We start from the raw sequence: 21,386 nt of genomic DNA, 5'->3' as shown, positions 1-21,386 counted from the left end.
GCAAATAAATATGAGTTAATTAATGATATGCTATGTTTATAATTCACACAAGGCTATATAATTTGATGCTATCCCATTCTGGAATACTTTTTCAAATAGTAATTCTTTTACATTGTTAGCAGGGATATATATTATAATAGCATATCCATAGGCAATTCAGAAATATGTAAAAGAGCTTTAAAATGACAGAGAAAAATACTACTTTAGGAATTTATACACAAGTAGTCTAAAATAGGTAAAAGACATGTATTTTAACTTATATATTAACTTGGTAAAAAGACAGATGCGGAAATTTAGATAATTTCCTTTCTCTTTATCTGAATTTCTCATACAGGAATACATATCACATTTTTAATTAATATTTTCCTTTTAAATGCTATAAATAACATTTGTGGAAAATACTTACTTGTAGGCAGCCATGCGTATTTCACTATCACGAATATCCCTTTCCATTTCTATTCTGTTTTGTTTAACTCTGAGTTTGGCTTTTTCAAGATTGTCTATGGCTTCTAGAAGTTCTCCATGAATTTGTTTGTATATTTCCATTACCTGGAAATAAAAATATGCATGCTAATATAAGTGAAGTGAAAGTGAAGTCGCTCAGTCCTGTCCTACTCTTGGCGACCCCATGGACGGTAACCTACCAGGCTCCAGTCCATGGGATTTTCCAGACAAGAATACGGGAGTGGGCTGCCATTTCCTTCTCCAGGGGATCTTCCCAACCCAGGGATCGAACCCGGGTCTCCTGCATTGCAGACAGACGCTTTACTGTCTGAGCCACTGTACTTAATGGCTAATTAAAACAATCAGACCACAGAAAGATCAAAGAAAGGTTTTAGAGTAGTTCTGATGTAGATTATAAACAGTTCAGTTCAGTCGCTCAGTTGTGTCCGACTCTTTGTGACCCCATGAATCACAGCACGTCAGGCCTCCCTGTCCATCACCAATTCCCGGAGTTCACTCAGACTCACGTCCATCAAGTCAGTGATGCCATCCAGCCATCTCATCCTCAGTCATCCCCTTCTCCTCCTGCCCTCAACCCCTTCCAGCATCAGAGTCTTTTCCAATGAGTCAATTCTTCGCATGAGGTGGCCAAAGTACTGGAGTTTCAGCTTTAGCATCATTACTTCCAAAGAAATCCCAGGGTTGATCTCCTTCAGAATGGACTGGTTGGATCTCCTTGCAGTCCAAGGGACTCTCAAGAGTCTTCTCCAACACCACAGTTCAAAAGCATCAATTCTTCGGTGCTCAGCCTTCTTCACAGTCCAACTCTCACATCCATGCATGACCACAGGAAAAACCATAGCCTTGACTAGACGGACCTTAGTCGGCAAAGTAATGTCTCTGCTTTTGAATATACTATCTAGGTTGGTCATAACTTTTCTTCCAAGGAGTAAGCGTCTTTTAATTTCATGGCTGCAATCACCATCTGCAGTGATTTTGGAGCCCCCCAAAATAAAGTCTGACACTGTTTCCCCATCTATTTCCCATGAAATGATGGGACCTGCTGCTGCTGCTGCTGCTGCTAAGTCGCTTCAGTCATGTCCGACTGTGTGCAACCCCACAGACGGCAGCCCACCAGGCTCCCCCATCCCTGGGATTCTCCAGGTAAGAACACTGGAGTGGGTTGCCATTTCCTTCTCTAAAGCATGAAAGTGAAAAGTGAAAGTCGCTCAATCGTGTCCGACTCTTGGCAACCCCATGGACTGCAGCCTACCAGGCTCCTCTGTCCATGGGATTTTCAAGGCAAGAGTACTGGAGTGGGCTGTGATGGCCTTCTCCGAGTGATGGGACTGGATGCCATTATCTTCGTTTTCTGAATGTTGAGCTTTAAGTCAACTTTTTCACTCTCCTTTTCACTTTCAAGAGGTTTTTTAGTTCCTCTTCACTTTCTGCCATAAGGGTGGTGTTATCTGCATATCTGAGGTTATTGATATTTCTCCCAGCAATCTTGATTCCAGCTTGTGCTTCTTCCAGCCCAGCGTTTCTCATGATGTACTCTGCATAGAAGTTAAATAGTCAGGGTGACAATATACAGCCTTGATGTACTCCTTTTCCTATTTGGAACCAGTCTGTTGTTCCATGTCCAGTTCTAACTGTTGCTTCCTGACCTGCATACAGATTTCTCAAGAGGCAGGTCAGGTGGTCTGGTATTCCCATCTCTTTCAGAATTTTCCACAGTTTATTGGGATGCACACAGTTAAAGGCTTTGGCATAGTCAATAATGCAGAAATAGATATTTTTTCTGGAACTTTCTTGCTTTTTCCATGATCCAGCGGATGTTGGCAATTGGTTCCTCTGCCTTTTCTAAAACCAGCTTGAATATCAGGAAGTTCACGGTTCACGTATTGCTGAAGCCTGGCTTGGAGACTTTTGAGCATTACTTTACTAGCGTGTGAGATGAGTGCAACTGTATGGTAGTTTGAGCATTCTTTGGCATTACCTTTCTTTGGGATTGGAATGAAAACTGACCTTTTCCAGTCCTGTGGCCACTGCTGAGGTTTCCAAATTTGCTGGCATATTGAGTGTAGCACTTTCACAGCATCATCTTTCAGGATTTGAAATACCTCAATAGGAATTCCATCACCTCCACTAGCTTTGTTTGTAGTATTCTTTCTAAGGCCCACTTGACTTCACATCCAGGATGTCTGGCTCTAGATGAGTGATCACACCATCGTGATTATCTGGGTCATGAAGATCTTTTCTATACAGTTCTTCTGTGTATTCCTGCCACCTCTTCTTAATATCTTCTGCTTCTGTTAGGTCCATATCATTTCTTTACTTTATGGAGCCCATCTTTGCATGAAATGTTCCTTGGTTTCTCTAATTTTCTTGAAGAGATCTCTAGTCTTTCCCATTCTGTTCTTTTCCTCTATTTCTTTGCATTGATCGCTGAAGAAGGCTTTCTTATCTCTTCTTGCTATTCTTTGAAACTCTGCATTCAGATGCTTATAGCTTTCCTTTTCTCCTTTGCCTTTTGCCTCTCTTCTTTTCACAGCTATTTGTAAGGCCTCCCCAGACAATCATTGATTATATTCTTTGCAGCCAAAGATGGAGAAGCTCTATACAGTCAACAAAAACAAGACCACGAGCTGACTGTGGCTCAGATCATGAACTCCTTATTACCAAATTCAGACTCAAATTGAAGAAAGTAGGGAAAAACGCTAGACCATTCAGGTATGACCTAAATCAAATCCCTTATGATTATACAGTGGAAGTGAGAAATAGATTTAAGGGCCTAGATCTGATAGATAGAGTGCCTGATGAACTATGGAATGAGGTTTGTGACATTGTACAGGAGGCAGGGATCAAGACCATCCCCATGGAAAAGATTATAAACATTTTTTATATTAATTTTTGTTCGCTATTTAGTCTATTGTTTAGCACAGCAAAGTTTCAGGTTTCTTATATACTCTGACAGGCATCAATACTAATGATGTACAAAAGTTACTGAAGAAAATAACTTCACTATCCCATTTAATATGACCAAAATAAAATCATTATCTTTTCACCTACAAAAACTAAGACGTTTTATTTGCTCTTGTTGGTCAAATACTTTATTGTAGAAAAATCATACAACACCAATGAAAAATTGAAAAATGAAAAAATCACTTATAATCTTCTCACTCATAAATAGCCATTATTATCTTCATGCAAGGGTCCAAATATTCCATTTTTATTATTTTCATTAATTATTAGAGATCATAAACCTTCTCCCTTCTCTCTCTAGCTCTCGCTTCTCTGTCAAACTAAAGGGAAAGGGTGGTTGTAGCTGTCGTGGTTGGAATGAACGACTGTTCAGAATGTCCTGTTGGAAAGCTAGAGGGTGAGGAGTAGAAGAGCAGTAGTGAGCAGTCCTTTCACCAGGGGCCAAGTGGTGAATCCTACTTGGCAGTACACTCCTAAATAAAGCAACAATTTTATTAATATCAGTTTTATTGTGAAAGTAACATTTAACATGATTGTCTATCCTGTAAGAAATTTTTCAGTGTACAAGATCCCCTGGAGAAGGAAATGGCAACCCACTCCAGTATTCCTGCCTGGAAAATCCCATACAGAGGAGCCTGGTAGGCTACAGTCCATGGTGGCACAGAGTCCAACAACAAAGTGTACATTACAGTAAACTGTAGGCATCGTGATGCACAGCAGGTCTCTAGAACTTACTCATCTTGCATAATGAAATCTTCACACCCATTGAAAAACAGCTCTCCATTTCCCCTCATGTCCCTACCAATCAACGTCTCTGCTTCTATGAAGGTAACTATTATAGATATCTTACACAAGTGGAATCATGCAGTATTCATCTGTGACCTCTTTAGTACTTAGCATAATAATGCTCTCCAGGTTCATCCATGTTGTCACATATGGCAGTCTTCCTTCTTTTTTTAAGGCTGAATTATATTTCGCTGCATGCATACATCACATACATTTTAGAATTAGCTTGTCAAGCTCCAGAAAGAGACCTGTTGAGATTTTGTGACTGCATTCAATTTACAGAGTGCTTACTCCTTGGAAAAAAAGTTATGACCAACCTAGATAGCATATTCAAAAGCAGAGACATTACTTTGCCTACAAAGGTCCTTCTAGTCAAGGCTATGGTTTTTCCAGTGATTATGCATGGATGCGAGAGTTGGACTGTGAAGAAAGCTGAGCGCCGAAGAATTGATGCTTTTGAACTGTGGTGTTGAAGAAGATTCTTGAGAGTCCTTTGGACTGCAAGGAGATCCAACCAGTCCATTCTAAAGGAGATCAGCCATGGGTGTTCTTTGGAAGGCATGATGCTGAAGCTGAAACTCCAGTACTTTGGCCACCTCATGCGAAGAGTTGACTCATTGGAAAAGACTCTGATGCTGGGAGGGATCGGGGGCAGGAGGAAGAGGGGACGAGAGAGGATGAGATGGCTGGATGGCATCACCGACTCGATGGACGTGAGTTTGAGTGAACTCCAGGAGATGGTGATGGACAAGGAGGCCTGGCGTGCTGTGATTCATGGGGTTGCAAAGAGTCGGACACGACTGAGCGACTGAACTGAACTGACTGACTTGGAGAGAATGTTACAAAATTTAGCCTTTTAAGCCATTAACATCATGTCTCGATATAGCACTTCTCAAATTCTCTCAGAAATATTCATAGTTTTCTTAATAGAGGCTGTGCATGTCATTTGTTACATTTATTCTAGATATTTTATAGTTTATGCTCAATGAATGCTATTTTTAAACAAACTTTTTTTCAGATTTGTTTCTGGTATATAGGAAAGTTTAAATTTAAAAATTTACCTTTATATTCAACTGTTATTCATCTGCGGATGTGTTTAAAGTTCATGTATACATAACTACATAATCTGTACAGCAAAGGAAACCATCCACAAAACAAAAAGACAACGTACCCAATGGGAGTGAAAGGGGGAGTGAAAGTGAAGTCCCTCAGTCGTGTCCGACTCTTTGCGACCCCAGGGACTGCAGCCTACCAGGCTCCTCCATCCATGGGATTCTCCAGGCAAGAATACTGGAGTGGGTCGCCTTTTCCTTCTCCAGGGGATCTTCCCAACCCAGGGATCAAACCCAGGTCTCCCACATTGCAGGCAGGTGCTTTAACCTCTGAGCCACCAGGGAAGTTTACCCAATGGGAGTAGGTATTTGCAAATCATATACTGAATATGAGGTTAATAACCAAATATATAAAGAACTCATACATCTCAAGAACAACAATTAAAAAAAAAAACAACTCAATTTAAAAATGGGCAAAGGGGATAAACAACAAGTCCTACTGTATAGCACAAGCAACTATATTCAATATCCTGTGATAAGCTGTAATGGAAAAGAATTTTTAAAAAGAATATATATGTATGTACATGTTAACTGAATCATTTTGATGTACAGCAGAAATTAATACAACATTGTAAATCAACCATAATTTTTAAAAATGGGCAAAGGGGCTGAATAGACTTCTTTGGAGAGGGGGGGTCCTGTCATCTTGTTACATTCTTTTTTAAATTCTTATTAGGGTATAATTGGTTTACAATGTTGCATTAGTTTCATTACTGCATTAGGACAGCAGTAAACATTTTTCTAAAGAAGATATACAGATGGCCAATACGCACATACATGAAAAAGTGTGCAACATTACTAATTATTATGGAAATGAAAAAACACAATGAGATTTTACCTCATGACCATGATGGTGGTTATTATATATACAAAAAAAAAAAAGATGAAATAACAGGTATTGAGAGAATGTGGAGAGAAGAGAACCCTGTGAACTGTTAGCAGGAATGTAAATTAGTGCAGCCACTATGGAAAACAGTAGGGAGACACCAGAAAAAATTAAGAAGAGGACTAGTATATGACCAGCTAGTCCACTTTTGGGCATTAACCCAAGTTATGCAAAAACACTAATTTGAAAAGATATATGCATCCCTTTGTTCACTGCACCACTATTTATAATAGCCACACAATTGAAGAGTCCATCAAGGAATGAATGCATAAAGAGATGTGGTATATAGAATGAATACTTGTTGCTGTTGTTCAATTGCTAAGTCATATCTGACTCTTTGTGACATGAACTTCAGCATGCCAGGCTTCCCTGTCCTGAAGGGACTATCTCCCTGAGTTTGCTCAAACTCATGTCCATTGAGTTAGTGATGCCATCTAACCATCTCATCCTCTGTCACCCCCTTCTCCACTTGCCCTCAATCTTTCCCAACATTAGGATCTGTTCTAATGAGTTGGTTCCTTGCATTAGGTGGCCAAAGTACTGGAACTTCAGCTTCATCACCAGTCCTTCCAAAGAATATTCAGGGTTGAGTTCCTTTAGGATTGACTGGTTTGAAAGCATACTACTCAATCACAACAAAAGAAAGAAATCTTGCCATTTGTAACAACATGGAAGACCTTGAGGGTATTATGCTAAGAGAAATAAGTCACATGGAGAAAGACAAATATCATATGATTTAGCTCATATGCAGAATATAAAAAACAAACAAAAACATCCAAATAAGTGAACAAACCAAACCAAAACAAACATGTATGTACCGACAACAGAGAGAATGGGGAAGACAAAATGGGTAAAACGTGTTAACTATATGGTGATGGATGAAATATATCATGTTTAAGAGGAAAAAAAGAGAAGGCACGAATAAATATCAGGAATTTAAAAGGAGACCACTACATATCCCCAGTGGCTAAGTAGTAAAGAATCCGCCTGCAATGCAGGACCCTTGCAGGAGACATGGGTTCAATCCTTGGATCAGAAAGATTCCCTGGAGTAGGAAATGGCATCCCACTCCAGTATTCTTGCCTGGAAAATCCCATGGACACAGGAGCCCGGCGGGCTGAAGTCCATGGGGTCACAAAACTGTCAGACACGACTGAGCAACTAAACAACAACATATTCTATAGACTTATAGGAAACAAAATAGGCTTCCCTGGTAGCTCAGCTGGTAAAGAATCCTCCTGCAATGCAGGAGACTCCGGTTTGATTCCTGTGTTGGTAGTACCCCTGGAGAAGGATAGGCTACCCACTCCAGTATTCTTGGGCTTCCCTGGTGGCTCAGAAGGTTAAGAATCTTCCTGCCGTGCAGGAGACCTGGGTTTGATCCCTGGGTTAGGAAGATCCCCTGGAGGAGGGCATGACAACCCACTCCAGCATTCGCACCTGGAGAATCCCCAAAGTGTTGGAGCTTCAGCTGCAGCATCACTCCATCCAAAGAATATTCAGGACTGGTTTCCTTTAGGATTGACTGCTTGGATCTACTTGGAGTCCAAGGGACTCTCAAGAGTCTCCTCCAACACCGCAGTTCAAAAGCATCAATTATTTGGTGCTCAGCTTTTTTTATACTCCAGCTCTCACATCCATACATGACTGCTGGAAAAAACATAGCTTTGACTAGATAGACCTTTGTAGGCAAAGTAATATCTCTGGTTTTTAATATGCTGTCTAGGATGGTCATTGCTTTTCTCTCAAGGAGCAAACATCTTTTAATTTCATGGCTGCAGTCACCATCTGCAGTGATTTTGGAACCCAAGAAAATAAAGTCGGTCACTGTTTCCATTGTTTCCCCATCTATTTGCCATGCAGTGATGGGATCGAAAGCCATGATCTTAGTTTTTTGAATGTTGAGTTTTAAGCCAGATTTTTCACTTTCCTCTTTCACTTTCACCAAGAGGCACTTTAGTTCCTTTTTCCTTTCTGCCATAAGGGTGGTGTCATCTGCATATCTGAGGTTATTCATATTTCTCCTGGCAATCTTGATTCCAGCTTGTGCTTCATCCAGTGTGGCAATTTGCATGACGTACTCTGCATATATCTTAAATAAGCAGTGTGACAATATAAAGCCTGGATGTATTCCTTTGCCAATTTGGAACCAGTTTGTTGTTCTACGTCCAGTTTTAATGGTTGCTTCTTAACCTGCATACAGACTTCTCTGGTGGCAGATAAGGTGATCTTGTATTCCCATCTCTTGAAGAATTTTCCACAGTTTGTTGTGATCTAGACAGTCAAAGGATTTGGCGTAGTCAATAAAGCAGAAGTAGATATTTTTCTGGAATTCTCTTGTTTTTCTATGATCCAATGGATGTTGGCAATTTGACTCTGGTACCTCTGCCTTTTCTAAATCCAGTTTGAACATCTAGAAGTTCTCTGTTCATGTACTGTTGAAGCCGGGCTTGGAGAATTTTGAGCATTACTTTGCTAGTGTGTGAGATGAGTGCAATTGTGTGGTAGTTTGAACATTCTTTGGCATTGCCCTTCTTTGGGTTGGATGAGAAAAATGACCTATTCCAGTCCAGTAGCCACTGATGAGTTTTCCAAATTTGCTGACAATATTGAGTGCAGCACTGTCGCAGCATCATCTTTTCAGATTTGAAATAGCTCAACTGGAATTCAATCACCTCCACTAGCTTTGTTCATAGTGATGCTTCCTAAGGCCCATTTGACTTTGCATTCCAAGATGTCTGGCTCTAGGTAAGTGATCACACCTTCATGGTTTTCTGGGTCATGAAGAAAACCACCTCTGTGCCACCTCTTCTAAATATCTTCTGCTTCTGTTAGGTCCATACTATTTCTGTCCTTTATCGAGCTCATCTTCGCATGAAATGTTCCTTTGGTATCTCTACTTTTCTTGAAGAGTTCTCTAGTCTTTCCCATTCTATTGTTTTCTCTATTTCTTTGCACTGACCACTGAGGAAGTCTTTCTTATCTCTCCTTGCTATTCTTTGGAATTTTGCATTCAGATGGGTATATCTTTCCTTTTCACCCTTGCTTTTAGCTTTCTCTTCTTTTTTCTTTGTAAGCCCTCCTCAGAAAACCATTTTGCCTTTCTTTTTCTTGCAGATGGTTTTGATCATTGCCTACTATGGAATGTCACAAAACTCTGGCCATATTTCTTCAGGCACTCTATCAGATCTAATCCCTTGAATCTGTTTGTCACTTTCACTGTATAATCCTAAGTGATTTGATATATGTCATACCTGAATGGTCTAGTGGTTTACCCTAGTTTCTTCAATTTAAGTCTGAATTTAGGCAATAAGGAGTTCATGGTCTGTGCCACAGTCCGCTCCTGGTCTTGGTTTGGCTGACTGTATACAGCTTCTCCATCTTCGACTACAAACCATATAATCAATCTGATTTTGGTATTAACCATCTGGTGATGTCCGTGTGTAGATTCATGTCTTGTGTTGCTGGAAGAGGGTCTTTGCTATGACCAGTGCACTCTCTTGGCAAAACTCTGTCAGCCTTTGCCCTGCTTCATTTTGTACTCCAAGGCCAAACTTGCCTGTTACTCCAGGTATCTCTTGACTTCCTGCTTTTGCATTCCAGTTCACTATAATGATAAGGGCATCTTTTCATCATAGAACAGTTCAACTTCAGCTTCTTTGGCATTAATGGTTGGGGCATAGACTTTGCTTACTGTGATACTGAATGGTTTGCCTTGGAAACGAACAGAGATCATTCTGTCATTTTTGAGACTGCACTCAAGTACAGCATTTAGGACTCTTCTGTTGCCTATGAGGGCTACTCTATTTCTTCTAAAGGATTCTTGCCCACAGGAGTAGATATAATGGTCATCTGAGTTAAATTCACCCATTCCATAACATTTTAGTTCACTGATTCCTAAAATGTTAATGTTCACTCTTGCCATATCCTGTTTGACTACTTCCAATTTATCTTGATTCATGGACCTAACATTCCAGGTTCCTATGCAATAGTGTTCTTTATGTTCACATTAATTTTTGTAATAGCACAGATTTTAGTAAACTCTACAAAATTTTCCTTTAGGCACAGGAATGCAGGGCTATACACTCAAGCTGAGAGCAAGGATTACACCAAGATGATGGGATAAGCAAACAGAGAGATAACAGAATTTATACCATGAAAGGAAGAAAAGCAAGAAATAATTCCCTGTATCCAATCTTTCCTGTAGGTATTGCTGGGGTGATCTCAGGTTTGGGGGTTTTGCTTATATCGTATGAGGCAAATTCATATGGAAAGCTCCTTGGCTGGCTCATTGTGGGACTGATTCAGCTGTCCCACATGGATACTCTCTACATTGATGTTAAAAATATTTCTGTGGCTCCACTGTGTTATGTGACTAAGCTGCTTGTAGAATCTGAAAGTCACCTTAAGCCACTGAGGTTGGTTTGCAATGTACTGAGGCTCAAGCACATTGACAAGAGGGCTTGCATTATTTAAGTAGCTGGGTTACTTCAGCAAGCCTCTAGCCAAGGCCTCAGTCAAGACAGCAGAATAAAACAGAAAAAGCAAAGCTTTATTACAAACAAAACTCTATCTTACACTTTCCCGAGCCCCTAGCAATCCAATTTGCTTTCTGTCTTTATGGATTTACCTATTCTGGATATTTCAGGTAAATGAAATCATGTAATATGTGATATTTTGTGTCTGGGTATTTATTTAGCATAGTGCTTTGAAGTTTATCCATGTTGTGATCTGTACCAGTATTTCATTCTTTTTATGACTGACTACTACTCCATGGTATGGTTATATCACATTTTGTTTAGTCATACATCAACTGATGGGCACTGGGATGATTTTGCTTTTTGTCCATTGTAGACAGTGCTGCTCAGCACATTTCTGCACAAGGTTTTGTTTTTTAACATCAGTTTATTCTTTAGGGGTACATATCTTGGGTTGGAGTTGCTAAAGCATATGTTAATTCTGTTTTACTTTTTTAAGGAAACACCAAGCTCTTTCTACAGTGGCTGCACCATTTTACATTCAGCAAAGTACAATGGTTAGAGTTTCTCTACATCTTCACCCAAACTGGTTATTTTACACTCTATTTTTAATCTCATCCTAATGGGCATGAGTAGTTATATCATTGTGGCTTTAGTTTGAATTTTCCTGATGGTTAATGATGTTGAGCATCTGTCCTTTCATGTGTTTGCTGCTCATTTCTGTCTTTCGGAGATATATCTACTTAAGTCTTTTGTCCATTTTAAAATGAGGTGTTTATCTTTTTTAGTTGTTGAATTATAAAAGTTCTTCATGTATTCTGGGTGCTACATATTTTTAAAATGTCAGTAGTACCCAAAGCTATGTTCAGATGAAACGCAACCTCTGATGAAGTCTCCAAGAGCTCTTTGCAGAAATGGAAAAGCCTATTTTAACATTCATATGAAATTTCAGGGGGGGTCCTCAGGTAGCCAGAACAGTCTTGAAAAGGAAGGGCACCTTAGAGAACTCACACTTTCTGACTTTAAAACTTACTACAAATCTGTAGGAAGATATATTAATATAGAATTAGTGTATATTAATGTAATATTACTATATAATTAGTATATATTAGCACAAAATTAATATATAATTAGCCTTAGAAAGCATCACTATGAACAAAGGTAGTGGAGGTGATGGAATTCCAGTGAGCTGTTCCAAACCCTAAAAGATAATGCTGTGAAAGTGCTGCACTCAATATGCCTGCACATTTGGAAAACTCAGCAGTGCCCACAGGACTGGAAAAGGTCCGTTTTCATTCCAATACCAAAGAAAGGCAATGCCAAAGAATGTTCAAACTACCACACAGTTGCACTCATCGCACATGCTAGTAAAGTAATGCTCAAAATTCTCCAAGCCAGGCTTCAGCAATATGTGAACCGTGAACTTTCTGATGTTCAAGCTGGTTTTAGAAAAGGCAGAGGAACCAGAGATCAAATTGCCAACATCTGCTGGATCATCAAAAAAGCAAAAGAGTTCCAGAAAAACATCTATTTCTGCTTTATTGACTATGCCAAAGTCTTTGGCTGTGTGTATCACAATAAACTGTGGAGAATTCTGAAAGAGATGGGAATACCAGATCACCTGAGCTGCCTCTTGAGAAATCTGTATGCAGGTCAGGAAGCAACAGTTAGAACTGGACATGGAACAACAGACTGGTTCCAAATAGGAAAAGGAGTACATCAAGGCTGTACATTGTCACCCTGACTATTTAACTTCTATGCAGAGTACATCATGAGAAACGCTGGGCTGGAAGAAGCACAAGCTGGAATCAAGATTGCAGGGAGAAATATCAATAACCTCAGATATGCAGATGACACCACCCTTATGGCAGAAAGTGAAGAGGAGCTAAAAAGCCTCTTGATGAAAGTTAAAGAGGAGAGTGAAAAAGGTGGCTTAAAGCTCAACATTCAGAAAAAGAAGATCATGGCATCTGGTCCCATCACTTCATGGGAAATGGATGGGGAAACAGTAGAAACAGTGGCTGACTTTATTTTTTGGGCTCCAAAATCACTGCAGATGGGACTGCAGCCATGAAATTAAAAGACGTTTACTCCTTGGAAGAAAAGCTATGGCCAACCTAGACAGTATATTCAAAAGCAGAGACATTACTTTGCCGACTAAGGTCCATCTAGTCAAGGCTATGGTTTTTCCTGTGGTCATGTATGGATGTGAGAGTTGGACTGTGAAGAAGGCTGAGCGCCGAAGAATTGAAGCTTTTGAACTGTGGTGTTGGAGAAGACTCTTGAGAGTCCCTTGGACTGCAAGGAGATCCAACCAGTCCATCGTGAAGGAGATCAGTCCTGGAATTTCTTTGGAAGGAATGATGCTAAAGCTGAAGCTCCAGTACTTTGGCCACCTCATGTGAAGAGTTGACTCATTGGAAAAGACTCTGATGCTGGCAGGGATTGGGGGCAGGAGGAGAAGGGGACGACAGAGGATGAGATGGCTTGATGGCATCACGGACTCGATGGACGTGAGTCTGAGTGAACTCTGGGAGTTGGTGATGGACAGGGAGGCCTGGCGTGCTGCGATTCATGGGGTCGCAAAGGGTCGGACATGACTGAGCAACTGAACTGAACTGAACTGAACATACATTAAAATAAAATTATATATAATTTGCAATATTTTCTCTCATTGTGTAGGTTGTTTTTTTACCTTTTTGATAGTGTACTTAGCTGTACAAAAGGTTTTAATTTTGATGAAGTCTGGTTTCTCTAATGTTGTTTATGCTTTTAGTGTCATATCTAAATCCGTCCTCAAATTCTAGGTCATAAAGATTTATCCACAAGTTTCCTTTTAAGTGTTTTATAGTTTTAGTTCTTATGTGTAAAGTTATGATCCACTTAAAATTAATTTTTGTATGTTCTAAGAAGCAGAGGTCCATATTCACTCTTTGAATGCATGTGGATATTCAATGTCCCAATACCATGTATTGAAGAGACTACTCATTTCAACAAATGGTCTCGACACCCTTGTCAAAATCAACTAACCAGAGATATATTGGTTTATTTCTAGAATCTCAACACTACTTCACTGAACTACTTTCCTGTATTTATTAAATGACACTCATTTTTGCTTCTTAAAGCTTTGTAGTTATTTTTGAAATCAGAAGCTGTGAGTTCTCTAAGGTGCCCTTCCTTTTCAAGACTGTTTTGGCTATTTGTGACCTCCTGCAACTTCAAATGAATGTTAGAACAGGCTTTTCCATTTCTGCAAAAAGCTCTTTGAGACTCTGTCAGAAACTCCATTTAATCTGAAGATAGCTATGGGTACTACTGACATCTAAACAATATTATGTCAAATCTGTGAACATGGGTTACTTTTCTATTCATTTAAGTCTAATTTAATTGATTTCAGCAAAATATTATAGTTTTTAGAGAACAAGTCTTTCAGCTTATTGGTTAAATTTATTCATACTTTATCAAAGAAAACTGTTTTCCTAACTTCATTTTTGTATTGTTCACAACTAGTATATGAAAATACAACTGAGTTTTGTATTGAGCTTGAATCTACAACTTTGTTAAACTTGTTTTTAGCTCTATAGTTTGTTTTGTGAATTCTTCACAATTTTCTATATAGAAGAATGTGTCTTCTGCAAATAATTTTACTTCTTTTCCAATCTAGATCCTTTTATTTATTTTTCTTGCCTACCTGCTTTAATAAAAGATCATTGATTTAAATATTAATCTCATCCAAAAAGGTAAAAAAAATCACAAAACACTTAGAATAATATCCGATCAAAACCTGAGCATCCTGGCCCAGTCAAGTTTACAGAAAAAATTAACCATCAGAGCACCACTGATAAGCTCTACACAAAGGTTACTATTTTCTTGATCTGCCAGAATACATTTTTAAATTTTCCTCCCATTTATCAGATGGTAAATACCAATTTTAGATTGATTATATTCTTTGCAGCCAAAGACAGAGAAGCTCTATAGTCAGCAAAAACAAGATTGGGAGCTGACTGTGGCTCAGATCATGAACTTCTAATTGCAAAATTCAGACTTAAATTGAAGAAAGTAGGGAAAACCACTAGACCATTCAGGTATGACATATCAAAACACTTAGGATGATACAGTGAAACTGACAAATAGATTCAAGGGATTAGATCTGATAGACAGAGTGCCTGAAGAACTATGGCCAGAGGTTTGTGACACTATATAGGAGGCAGTGATGAAGACCATCTGCAAGAAAAAGAAATGCAAAAAGGCAAAATGGTTGTCTGAGGAGGCCTTACAAATAGCTGAGAAAAGAAGAGACATGAAGGGCAAAGAGAAAAGGAAAGATATACCCATCTGAATGCAAAATTCCAAAGAATAGCAAGGAGAGATAAGAAAGACTTTCTCAGTGGTCAGTGCAAAGAAATAGAGGGAAACAATAGAATGGGAAAGACTAGAGAACTCTTCAAGAAAAGTAGAGATACCAAGGGAACACTTCATGCAAAGATGAGCACGATAAAGGACAGAAATAGTATGGACCTAACAGAAGCAGAAGATATTTAGAAGAGGTGGCAAGAATACACAGAATAAGTATACAACAATGATCTTCATGACCTAGAAAACCATGAAGGTGTGACCACTCACCTAGAGCCAGACATCCTGGAATGCAAAGTCAAGCGGGCCTTAGGAAGCATCACTATGAACAAAGCCAAGTGGAGGTGATCGAATTCCAGTTGAGCTATTTCAAATCTGAAAAGATGATGCTGCGACAGTGCTACACTCAATATCGCCAGCAAATTTGGAAAACTCATCAGTGGTCACAGGACTGGAAAAGGCCAGTTTTCATTCCAGTCCCAAAGAAGGGCAATGCCAAAGAATGTTCAAACTACCACACAATTACACTCCTCTCACACACTAGCAAAGTAATGCTCAAAATTTTCCAAGCCCGGCTTCAACCGTATGTGAACGGAGAACTTCCAGATGTTCAAGCTGGATTTAGAAAAAGCAGAGGAACCAGAGATCAAATTCTCAACATTCGTTGGATCATAAGAAAAGCAAGAGAATTCCAGGAAAAACATCTACTTCTGGTTTATTGATTATACCAAAGCCTTTGACTGTCTAGATCACAACAAACTGTGGAAAATTCTTCAAGCGATTAGAATACCAGATCACCTTACCTGCCTCCTGAGAAATCTGTATGCAGGTCAAGAAGCAACAGTTAGAACTGGACATGGAACAATGAACTGGTTCCAAATTGGGAAAGGAGTACGTCAAAGCTGTATACTGTCACCCTGCTTTTTAAACTTACATGCAGAGTACATCAAGCAAAATGCTGGGCTGGAAGAAACACAGCTGGAATCAAGATTGCTGGGAGAAATATCAATAACCTCAGATTTGCAGATGACACTACCCTTATGACAGAAAGTGAAGAGGAACTAAAGAGCCTCTTGATGTAAATGAAAGAAAAGTTTGAAAAAGTTGGCCTAACACTCACCTTTCAAAAAACTAAGATCATGGCATCCAGTCCCATCACTGCATGGCAAATAGATAGGGAAACAATGGAAACAGTGACTGACTATTTTCTTGGGCTCCAAAATCACTGCAGATGATGACTGCAGCCATGAAATTAAAAGACACTTGCTCCTTGGAAGAAAAGCTATGACCATCCTAGACAACATATTAAAAATCAGAGACATTACTTTGCCAACAAAGGTCTGTCTAGTCAAAGCTATGGTTTTTCCAGTAGTTGTGTATGGATGTGTAAGTGTTGGACCATAAAGAAATCTGAGCACTGAAGAATTGATGCTTTTGAACCATAGTGTTGGAGAAGACTCTTGAGAGTCCCTTGGACTGCAAGGAGATCCAAGCAGTCAGTCCTCAAGGAAATCGGTCCTGAATATTTATTGGAAGGACTGACGCTGAAGCTAAAACTCCAATACTTTGGCCACCTGATGCGAAGAACTGACTCATTGGAAAAGACCCTGATCCTGGAAAAGTGTGAAGGCGGGAGAAGAGGGGACAACAGAGGATGAGATTGTTGATGGCATCATCGACTCAATGGACATGAGTTTGAGTGAGCTCCGGGAGTTCATGATAGACAGGGAAGCCTGGCGTGCTGCAGTCCATGGGGCCTTAAAGAGTTGGACATGACTCTGAGTGAACTGAACTGAACCCATTCACTAGTGTGATCTTCAGCAACTGTGCTTTCCCTCCCTAGGCAATATCTATGTCCACTGTCAGGGAGAAACACACTAAAATTACTTTAGGGATACCAATTCATACACCTATGGACAAAATTTAAAGTATCACAACAAAACCTTGACAAAAACGTAGGGTGTAACAGTTAGGATTGGGTTTGTTTGTAGGAAAAATAAGTCAAGTGAACAAGACTGCAGTTTCTTTTTTTCTCCCAGAAATAGATACACAGCTTCTTCTGCCTTTCTATTCAGCCATCTTGGATACTGGCCTCCATTCTCAAGGTTGCCCTGTGCTATAAAATGTAAGTCAGAACTGCAGCTGTTATATTGGGATTGCTGTAAGTTTACAAAAAGGCTGAGTAAAAAAGGGTGTGGCTTCCGACTGAGTCAGTCCATTTCAAAAAGCTTTCCTTTTTGAAAAACCCTGTATAACTACTATGTACATCTCATTAGAAATATCATGAGTAAAGGCAAATTGAGAAATGACCTTTACCCTGACACACTGCCATCCAACTAAAGGGGGCTACTTGTCGTTTTTTTTTCAGTCACTTAGTTGTGTCCTGCTTTTTGCGACCCCATGGACTGTAGCATGCCAGGCTTCCCTGTCCAGTATTAAATAAGGGGTCTATCATGATGAAAAAAAGGATACTGCTAGAACCCTTGTTCACAGTAGATAAATGGGACATCTCCAGCATTGCTACTACTTTAAGAATATAAACTGTCAAAGACACTCTGGAGAGCAGTGTGATTTTAACTAATGAAGTTGAAAATGTATATAAACCAGAACTCAGTAAATACTCCACTAGATATGTAGCCAAGAAAAATTCACATGCACAGAAAGAGGAACATGATCAGGGTTCCTTATTGTTTATAGTCAAATCAGCACTGTAGATAAATATGGGAAACAACACACAAGACCAGAGATATCTATTTGGTGGAATTGGAAAGTAAAATGAATGGACTAAATCTGTGTACATCAATAGTAGCTGGAGCTCCAGAATAACATCAGATTAAAAATAAATAGCTCAGCTGGTAAAGAATCCACCTGGAATGTAGGAGACACTGGCTTGATTCCTGAGTTGAGAAGATCCTCTGGAGAAAGGATAGGCTACCCACTCCAGTATTCTTGGGCTTCCCTGGTGGCTCAGATGGTAAAGAATCCGCCTGCAACATGGCAGACCTGGGTTTGATCCCTGGGTTGGGAAGGTCCCTTGTAGGAGGGCATGGCAACCTACTCCAGTATTCACACCTAGAGAACTCCCTTGGACAGAGGAGTCTGGCAAGCTACAGTCCACGGGGTCACAAAGAGTCATACACAACTGAACAATTAAGCCCACAGCAAACAAAAAACATTTCAGAAAGTTAACAGAACGTTTGATAAACAGTATGTAGTGTATATAAGTTGCACATGTGCCTATAAAATTATTCAAATTTTGCCTGGAAACAGAAGTTCATGATGAGGTTATCTTTTGGAGAATGATGAAGGAAAATGGAACAAATATAGGAGACATTTAATGACTTAATTTACTAACTTAAAATGATCAAGAACAAACATGATACAAAATTAAATTTGTCCATTTAGTGGCCATAAGAAATAATTTATTTTTCTATATGATCCCACAAGAGGAGATTAAATGTTAATCATTAAAAACACCTTACATGTTGCTTATATGTTTTCATCAGGAATGAAGTTTACTGATACAGTATACTTACATTCTTTCTCAGTTCAATTTATAGCTTCAAATAATACCGTATTGTTTAACATCTCCAAAATCATATTAGTACACTGACTACAATTTAATATTTTTAAGTTTAAACATAAGGTAAGAAGACACACTTTAAATGAATATCAATCAACTGTATTGATTGATAATTTCTTTAAAAGATATACAATAGGCCAATTTTCAATGAGAATGAAACCTTTCAAGGTATGTTAACTTCTTAGAGCTCAAATTCTTATCATTAAGAAATAGTCCGTAAAATGCACAGCCATTCTTTTATTCACTTACCTCAAATTTTTTCTGGTAATATTCCCTCAGAGATGTAAGTTCGTGGTCTCGCTTTGCAAGCAGTAGAGGGTGCTGTTTAATCATATAGTCTATGTCTTCTTTAAGCTTTGCATTAGTTTCTGCTAATTTCTCCTTTTGCTCTTCCAGATGTTTTCGTTGACGAGTTTTATCTTCAAACTGCCATCGTAGTTCTATTATATCTCTCAAATAGGCCTCATGTTCTAGACATACAGTGAAAGGACAAAAAGAAAATCTAAATTTAAAACAAAAGCTTCAGAAGGACATCTTTGTTTGATAGTAGATATGAAATATGAATATAAAAAAGCAGAGGCATTACTTTCCCAACAAAGGTCCGTCTAGTCAAGACTATGGTTTTTCCAGTAGTCATGTATGGAAGTGAGAGTTAGACTATAAAGAAAGCTGAGCACCAAAGAATTGATGCTTTTGAACTGTGGTGTTGGAGAAGACTCTTGATAGTCCCTTGGACTGCAAGGAGATCCAACCAGCCTGTCCTAAAGGGAATCAGTCTTGAATGTTCATTGGAAGGGCAGATGTTGAAGCTGAAACTCCAATACTTTGGCCCCCTGATGTGAAGAACTGACTCATTTGAAAAGACCCTGATGCTGGGAAAGATTGAAGGCAGGAGGAAGAGGGGACGAGAGAGGATGAGATGGTTGGATGGCATCACCAACTCAATGGACATGAGTGTGAGTAAACTCCGGGAGTTGGTGATGGACAGGGAGGCTTGGCATGCTGCAGTCCATGGGGTCGCAAAGAGTCGGACATGATTGAACAACTGAACTGAACTGATGAAATATTTTAGTTTGAGACATTACTTGTTTTTTATTTTTGCTATTTGACCATGCCATGTGGCATGCAGGATCCTAGCTCCCTGATCATGGATGGAACCCATGCTCCCTGCAGTGGAAGTGCAGAGTCCAAACTACTGGGCAGCCTGGGAAGTCCTTGAATTATTTTAGTGTTCCTTCATTCACCATCAAAGGGATTAAACTACAAAAATCACTTGAAATTATAAAAATAATAACTCATGAAAATCAGTATTAATATAAGAAATAATGTTTATCCACAAAAATAAATCTTAGAGTGAAATCAGAATGATCTCACACAGCAAAATTAAGACAAACAAAAATGCACAGATCTAGTGACAGACCTAACATGAGTATAGCACGGCCTATAGGAAGAAGTGACAAAATGTTCTCCAACAATAGAAATGGGAATTTGAATAAATGGATAAAAAACTTTTGTTTCATACAAAAATATCTGAAATAATACATATGGAAATTTCTTTTAAGTGAAATAGAAACAAATTATAAATTAAATTAAATGTCCATTAACAGACTAGGACAATTTTAGAGAAACTATATAAAAGATTTTCTCATTATATCATTAAGTTTCTAAGATTAACCTAACCTTGAACTCTTGGAATAAACTTCAATTGGCTAGCTTGGGGATCTTTTCATCTTTTTTAAAATAAACTTCTTGGTGGGTTTTGGTGTCATATTCACTGAGGATACTTTGCATATATGCTCATGATTTTGGCCTGTAATTTTGCATATTTGTACTGTATTCATCTAATTTGCTTTACAATTTATGCTAGCATCTTGTATCTGTTTTAGTTTCTTTTATTTCTGTTCTCTATGATTTTGTGTAAGTTTGAAATTGCCTGTAAAGTTTTATTGCCCTGTATGTATGTATGTATGCTGTGTGTATTTTGCAAGAAAGGATTTTTATTTATTAAGCCAATATCTTTCCTTTAATGGCTATATGTATATTTTGGCTATCTATTCATCAGTCCATTGTTTTCTGTGAATTTGTCCAGTTCATCAAGGTTTCAATAATACTCTAAGACATTTGTTCTGTATATCTTTCTTATTATTAATCACTGCTCCATTTTCAGATACCATCTGCATTTCTAATTGGATTTACTCACATATTTTCTCTGTGTTCTTCATTAATCTTGCCATTGGTATTCCATTATTTCTTTTATTGATCTAACATTTAGGTCTGTATATCTTCAGAATTATATATATTTCATTATTTAACCATTTTGTTATTGGGTTTCTGTTTTCTCTTTGTATTTATTTTGTTTCTATTTTTCTAGTCATATATTTCAAAAATTTTGATATCATCTTCTTTCTTGAATATGATAAAAGCTATTGATTTTCCTTTAAATAATAATTCAGCTTTTTTCATTTATGTGAAAATGATTTTAGTAAGTTTTAATGATACAGTTCTGAATGTTTTCTAATTTCTTATATTTGTGAAATGTTTGACACCATTCCTTTTTAATTTTATCCTAATTAGACAATAGTATTTTTATTTTAAAAAGTCAGTCACCATCCCATTAAGTATTGTCATCATTATCTCTGTAATGATCTTCTATTAGATATTCATCATCCTTTTTCATGTTATACTCTATGTCTTTAAATATTTAATTCATAATTTCCTTCTCCTTGTGTACCTTTGATTCATTTCATGTAAATTTTTCT

The 21,386-nt window shown here is 38.4% G+C and overlaps 1 protein-coding gene across 1 annotated transcript in view; it reads right to left on the bottom strand.

The window, feature by feature from the left end:
• The window catches only part of CCDC178 (coiled-coil domain containing 178), a 386,847-nt gene that overhangs the window by 330,669 nt on the left and 34,792 nt on the right, over positions 1 to 21,386 (bottom strand). The window contains exons 7-8 of the mRNA XM_018039353.1: positions 18,877 to 19,097; positions 407 to 549 (exon numbers count right to left, since the gene is read on the bottom strand). Coding sequence (XP_017894842.1) covers positions 407 to 549; positions 18,877 to 19,097 — 364 coding nt within the window. The remainder of the gene's footprint in view (positions 1 to 406; positions 550 to 18,876; positions 19,098 to 21,386) is intronic.

The sequence above is a fragment of the Capra hircus genome, chromosome 24 (assembly GCF_001704415.2).
Source record: "Capra hircus breed San Clemente chromosome 24, ASM170441v1, whole genome shotgun sequence".
NCBI classification, from domain to species: Eukaryota; Metazoa; Chordata; class Mammalia; order Artiodactyla; family Bovidae; genus Capra; species Capra hircus.
Note: the sequence above shows the minus strand (reverse complement) of the source record. Positions and strands in the feature narration are given on the sequence as shown.